The following is a 6,902-nucleotide window of genomic DNA, read 5'->3' on the forward strand; positions in this document are numbered from 1 at the left end:
AGGAAAAATAAAATCTTTAAAAAAAAATGACAAACCTGGGTTCAAATAGAAGCTCTGCACATTTCTAGCTACTCTTCAATTCAACCAACATTTACTGAATGACTACTCCATTATAGATATCCTGCTAATTGGTAGGAAGACAGAGTATCAATATTTTAGAATGAACTTTCTCCATCATTCCTTAATATGAAATCCTTTGTTAACTCAGCTCCTAACATAAACCCTAAAGCTACTGATCTATTTCAAGAGTGATTCTCTCACAAAGCATGTAGCTGGCAGAACTGTTGGGTTATGAAAATAAATACCCTGACACATTCTTGCCCAGAAAGGACCAGGCAAGGCCAAGACTTATCTCACAAACACTTGCCATCAGTTATCAGGCACATTATTTCATTTAATCTTCTCAATAACCCCATGTGGTATATTCTTACAGTAAGGGGCCCCAATGAATCATGCCTCCCTCTGACCATGCCCCTTTGCCATATAACTTGGCTACTCCTCCCATCAAGAGGTAGACTCCATTTCCCCTCCCCTTGACTGTGGGCTGGTCTTGTGACTGACTTTGGCCGGTACGAGAGAACTGATGCCGTGAGGCTTCCAAGGCTGGCTGTAAGAGACCTTGCAGCTTTCACTCTCACCCTCCCAGAACACTCCTGCGGCCCTGTAAGGAAGCCTCAGCTAAGATACCGAATGAGAGACCATGTGAAGAGAGAGAGACCCAGCCAACAGCCCAAGGTGCATCTGAGTCCGTTTTACCCTACCAACCCCAGCTGAGCTGCCAGCTGACTGCACCTGCATGAGTGAGCCCAGACCAAACCAGCAAAAGAGCCTAGTCGACCCAAAGAATCCTGAGAAATAATAGCTGTTTTATACTACGAAGTTTTTGGTTGGTTACACAACAATAAATAACTGAAGTGCTCTATGAGGATAGGTATTATTGTTTATCTGCAATTCAGAATTGAGGAAAAAAATGTTAAGCTTAAGTTTCAGAATTGTGCAAATACTTGAAAAACTATATCTCTTCTAATAACTAACACACTTATTTTTCTTCAGCAAACAAAAAAGAAAGCAAGCATGGGGAAAAAATAAGCTAGTTTTACTTATTTTTTTTTTTTTTGAGGAAGATTAGCCCTGAGCTAACATCCACCACCAATCTGCCCCCCCCCCTTTTTTTTTTGCTGGGGAAGATTGGCCCTGAACTAATATCCATGCCCATCTTGCTCTACTTGATAGGTGGGACGCCTGCCACAGCATGGCTTGATAAGCAGTGCATAGGTCCATACCCAGGATCTGAACCAGTGACCCCTGGGCCACCAAGGCAGAGCGTGGGAACTTAACTGCTGCCACCAGGCCAGGCCAAGCTAGTTTTACTTCCATCTATTCTAAAAAAATTACATGCAAAAAAGATTAACCCATGAAGACATATTCAACTTATTTCCAACTGATGGAGTAAGTCAATATATATTTACTAGCTGTGTAATAATAACAACAACAACAATCTTGTGACACTTGCTAAGCGTCAGATAGTGTTCTAAGTGATATAAGTATAATATAAGTGTATATAAACACACATACACATTTTGTCCTCAGACAAGAATAAGTCCTATAATTATCCCCATTGTCCTGAGGGAGAAATCGCAGCACAAAATAGTTAAGCCCAAGATACACAGCTAAGTTTCCCACTGATAAAAGTGGATTACGTTTACCACCACCACAGAAAAGGCAGCACAGCCTACGGAAAACACCGTCACGGTTTCAACTGCCAGGTTAGAGCAGGTGTATCTCACCAATACAGATCAAAGTGATCTCAGCTGTCAGGATGTAAATATTCGGATCAATTTGAGAAGCATACATTAAACGGAAGGCACTTCATTATAAAAGAATAGTACCGTGAAATCTACGAAGAGAAAACGGACAACATCTATCTACGATTAACACTGCTGACTAACCGCTGGCAGAACAGGCACAAGTCACAAATTTTAACTTGGAGTGGACCTAAGCCTTCTACATAAATTCCGACAAAATTCCTAAACAATCCAGATTCCTGCAAACATTACTAATCTAGACATCCTGACCCACGTCATGAGGACATGCTGCCTATGCGCCCTTCTGCAGGGTTGGTGGCGGAGAGAGAGTACCCAGAACACAAGGACCCAGAGAAGATGGTCCGAACGGTTCCGGACGACGTGACAGCGGCCATACCTCCTCAGCCCCCGCCAGCCTCAAGAAGCCGCCTCCCCGTAAAAGGGACTTCTGCATCAAGGTCCAGAACATAAATTTCCCTCAAGCGAAAAGGGGGGAAGAAGGTCCAAAAAGAGGCGAGAATTCGGTGTGAGAAGCCAGCGAGCGGTGGGAAGAGGCGCCAGAGAAGGCCGTGGGAGCAGTTGTCCCTCCGACTGCGTTTCCAGAGACCGGTAAGGATGCTATCAAGGACTGAACGAGTTGACAGTCACCCTAGGTCTATGGCCCCGAGGGCTCCCTGCACAAGGTCCCCTTCAGCTTTCTGCTGCTCCCAACATTTGCCTCCATAACCGACCTGAGGCCCGCCCGCTTGGGGTTCAGGCCGGCTCCAAGCCTCACACGCGAAAGCCGCCATCAGCCCAAGGAGAACAAGCTGGGGTTTCCCTCCCCACCTCCCATGCCCTGGGAAATACTCACTTGCCCGCCAGATCTTTATGAGAGCCGCTCGAATTCATGAGCTGAGCCAAATCCTGTCGCACGGCTGCCGCCATCTTTCTTCCAGCTCAGCCCAGGCTGCTGGGCCTCTCACGGCCAGAAGGAAACCGAGTGTAGTCCTCCAGAGTGCAGCCAGAGGAAACTCGAGATGCCACCGAGTAGCGCCTGTGGGGGCCAGAGCGTCGGCTGTGGGAGCCTGCGCTAGGCCCGCCCCGAGGGTTGAGTGACGCGAAGCTGCACTCCTCGAGCCCGACGCCCGCCGCGGCTCTCCCACAGGCTCAGGCTCGCACGCTCCCACTTCGGATTGGACGATGAACTCCAAGAGAGCGGCGGCGCCTGTGCACCTCCGGTAAATGTCGGGTACGCGAAACTACTGCGTTTTCATTAACTTCCGTGTCTCACGTCCGTGGTTTGCTGTACCTCGTTCTTTAAGAACGAGTTCTTTTTATTTCCAATTCACCAAAGACTGATACTTTTGTAAAATACGATGAGAAATGACCCATTCCCCCGTCCACTCCGTATCCTTTGTTTAGGTTGATAATATCCCAGTTTGTCCAGGACAGTGGCATTTTCCATCTGTTGTTCTGGAGTAATTATTAATAACACGCTCGTCCACTCTAGAAACTCTTCTATTTGGATGACAAATTATATGGTCACCCTACGTTTATACGTAATGATGTTTATTACTCAGGAATCCTTATAGAGTTTCTTTCTGCAAATACAAGTAAATAAATGTACATTTTTATCCTTTCTTGCTTTCACAAAAGATAACACACCATATCATTAGTCTGCCCTTGATTTTTTCACTTTTCCTGGAGATCTTACCATAAATCCAGAGAGCTTCCTCATTGTTTTGTAGAGCTGGAGAGTATTACATAATGAGGGGATGCCATAGCTTATTTAATCTTCAAGCTAGATGCTTAAATTGTTTTTAGTTAATCTATGCTACAATGAGTGACCTTATACATGCATTGTTTTATATGTGTACAGGTAAAATACATTCCAAGAAGAGAGTCAAAGGGTGGATATACCTACAATTTTGAGAGATACTGCCAGATTGCACGTTATAGGGATGGTGCCTTTTTGCCTTCCTACCAACAACATGTAGGAGTGCAATTTTCTACAGCCTTGCCTACAAAGAATGTCAAACTTTCTAATTTTGCCAGCTTGATATATTATAATTAGCATGTTCCCTCTATTGAGAAGAGGAAAGAAAAGAAGACCAGAATAAGGAAGTTCTTTTAAGAAAGTAATGTGGATAGTGCCCACATCAATTCAGATCTCACTCCATTGGCAAGAACTTAGTCACATGACCATGCCTAGCAACAGTGACGCTGGAAATTGAGTTTCCAATTGGCAGTCTTGTGCCCAGGAAAAAGGAAATGATGGTTTTAGAGGAACAATCAATAGTCTCTACTGCAATCTGTCCTCCTGACCCCCTAAATATCTGTGTATCCTTCCTACAGTAGAACACTCTCACCTCCTACACTCCTCCAGAGCTCAGTTTCCCATTCAGTTTCTATATCAGCTCAAAATCCAGGATGTCTGATAACGCACAGTCCTTTCCAGCAGGGTGGGATATGGCTTGTCATGGTGCAGATACATATACACTACAAAACAAATTATCTGCCCCATGCCTGCACTAGTAATACAAAACAATAGTGGGACAGGAATAGGATAACCCCAGTTAAAACTCAGGGGGAAAAAAGGAAAACATACAGCAGGTCCTGGTCTATAGCTAGAATCCTGGGCAGGAATTATGAATACTCACTACCCTGGTAGTGAAGTTAAGTTCCTTAGTTAGACCCTAGTTCTCCCCTCCAGAGGATCTCCGTTGTCCATTGTGTTTTGTGGGCCCAAGCTTTGCCCTCTGGATACAGGCTAACTGGATGTTGGAGAGTATTCCCAACATGTTTGGGGGAATGCCCCCAGGCTTGAACAATTGAGGGCTTTTTTAGGCCATGTTTTTCAATTTATATATATATATATAAATTTTATATATATATAATTTCATTGAGTATTCAGTAACCTCTGCTGCTTCCAGACAGTTTCTGCTGCCAGTAACCACATCCAAAGTTCTTTCTAGTAGTTGTTAAACCTGCCCTATTTTCTGGCTTCCATGCTCAGTCCATTCTTAATGTCCTCTTTTTAATGATGGAAGCCTTGAAATCATCTGAAACAATAGGCTTAAATGAGAAGAGAAGTCTATTCATTTGATTTTTGCTTCAGCTTATCTTTGTTTTCTGTTGTTTTTTGTTTATTTTTGTTTACCAAAAAGTCTTAATGGACTATGAGAAATCGCTAAGCCAAGTCTTCTCTTCTGCTGTTTAGGGGTACATAAACAGTTGGCTTTTTCAACTTAGTGAAGCCCCAGAATTTCTAGACATTCTATTCCCTTTTTACTCTGACTTCAGACTTGCTTGTAATACCTTGCTGAAAGCAAAAAGATGCAGCCACACACACGCACTGGCTCTTTCCAAATACCTCCACTAGAGCTACAAGCTAGGGAGGGATTTGTCTGCCTTCCTAGTTATTGTAGGCAGCAGTTTTACTAAACTTTTTGACATGCCAATGCCTTCCCTTTCCAGACTGCTCATTACCCCTGCCCAACTTCTAAGAGATTGCTACATATTATTAGATTTTACTTATAGCAGTGTGAACATTGATGAACACAAACTGCATTAAAATGGAGTCAGGAGTCCAAAAGGGGGTCGTCTCATGCCCTACGTCAAAAGCAGAGTCCAACAGGAAGAAGAAAGACGTCCTCTTCTTGACCAGCAAGAAGCTCTGCCAATGAGAGACTGTCACAACTCAGCTACCAAGAAGCCACTACTCCTCAAACTCCTTGTTTACAAAAGCCCTCCCAACTTCCTCTTCCCTCTATAAAAGGGTTTCTCCTCTCTTTGCTGCTGGAGACTTGCACATGGCTCACCATGGTTGTGGACCCTAAATTGCCATTCTTTGCTGATCCCAAATAAACCCACTTTTGCTGGAGAAATAACTAGCTGTCTATTTGTTTAAAGTCAACACTTTGGTGGACCATACTGTGATCCAGAGAAGACCTCCAACGACTTGGAGGCTGGTGAGTAAAGGGGTGCAGTACACACAACAGAGCCTGTTGAGCTCCGTGATTTTCTTGCTGACCCTGGGGTTTGAGGGTAAGTCTTCCTCCTGGATCTGAGCTTCCACCCTCTGTGCAGTTGAAGCTCTCCAGGCTTTATTTGAGATCCATTGTAAGGCTTCGTCCTTTTCTGGTTAAGGCTTTGTTTGTGTGACAGCACTCCGGTGGCACCTCGGCCTGACTCTGAATCAGGCCGTCCCTTGGAACTGCGCTAGCCTTCAGTCTGATTCCTTTTGGAACTGGTCTGTTCCCATACTTGAAACTGTGCTACCCTTCAGCCCAACTTTCAGACTGTTTCACTGGAACTGTGCTGTCCAGCCTTCAGCCTGACTCCCTTGGGAGCAGACTGTCCTTTGGAACTGCCTTGACCAGCCTTGGGTCCGATTCCCTTTGGAACTGGACCGTTCACTGGAACAACAAGGTGTTGTTCTCGACCTTCCGTCCAGCTTAATGAAATTGGACTGTTCTATAGGGACTGGCTGGTATTAAGCCTGCAGGCTGTTTGAGCTGTTCAAGCCATTTGAGCTGCCAACTGTTTAAGCTGTTTGAGCTGCTTAGGCTGTTTGAGAATTATTATTTTACTCTAGAGAAAAACCTCTGAGAATTGGGATCCCAGTTATCTAAATATTTTGAGGGTGCCCCCCATGGGAATCCCAGCCAATTTTTTGTATAAAAACCATGGTCATTGCTCATGCATATTTCTAACTAAATGGACTGATTTAACCGAAAGTGATTTAGATTACCAGTGGCCATTGTGGGAAACTTTTGAACTCCCAAGACTTACTTTTCTTAAAACCAAGTTGGACAGCCATAGCTCTGTAATTCCCAAAATTGAATGGAACACCTGTTTCAATTGGTATTTTGAGGTTTCCAAATGTTATCAGGAGTCTAAAATTGCCTCTTTGCAAAATAAAATTTTAAGATTAACAGAGGCAAACAAATGATTAAAGAAAGATAAAATGGCTTTCAAAGCCTCATGTTCCTCTTCCCAGCTTTCCGTGTCTCAGGCCCCACCTCTGACACCATCTTCCACATTCCCTTCTATGTGGTCTACACCTCCTCTATACCCTCAGTTCCCCGATGCTAACTCTCTTCCCAGACTTCC

General features: G+C 44.2%; 1 protein-coding gene and 1 long non-coding RNA gene across 3 annotated transcripts in view; one reads left to right on the top strand and one right to left on the bottom strand.

Annotated features, from left to right (window-relative positions):
• COPS4 (COP9 signalosome subunit 4) overlaps positions 1–2,836 on the bottom strand; it is a 45,968-nt gene extending 43,132 nt beyond the window's left edge. The window contains exon 1 of one of the 2 annotated variants that reach the window (XM_046656791.1): positions 2,659–2,836. In XM_046656791.1, coding sequence (XP_046512747.1) covers positions 2,659–2,732 — 74 coding nt within the window. In that variant the 5' untranslated portion in view covers positions 2,733–2,836. The remainder of the gene's footprint in view (positions 1–2,658) is intronic. The other variant, XM_046656790.1, reaches the window with a different exon arrangement.
• Positions 2,837–2,934: 98 nt separating this feature from the next.
• Positions 2,935–5,674, top strand: LOC124237303 (uncharacterized). The gene is made up of 2 exons (XR_006887976.1): positions 2,935–3,036; positions 3,667–5,674. It is a non-coding gene; the product is annotated as an uncharacterized LOC124237303 (long non-coding RNA).
• Positions 5,675–6,902: the final 1,228 nt, after the last annotated feature.

The sequence above is a fragment of the Equus quagga genome, chromosome 3 (genome assembly GCF_021613505.1).
Source record: "Equus quagga isolate Etosha38 chromosome 3, UCLA_HA_Equagga_1.0, whole genome shotgun sequence".
Lineage (NCBI taxonomy): Eukaryota > Metazoa > Chordata > Mammalia > Perissodactyla > Equidae > Equus > Equus quagga.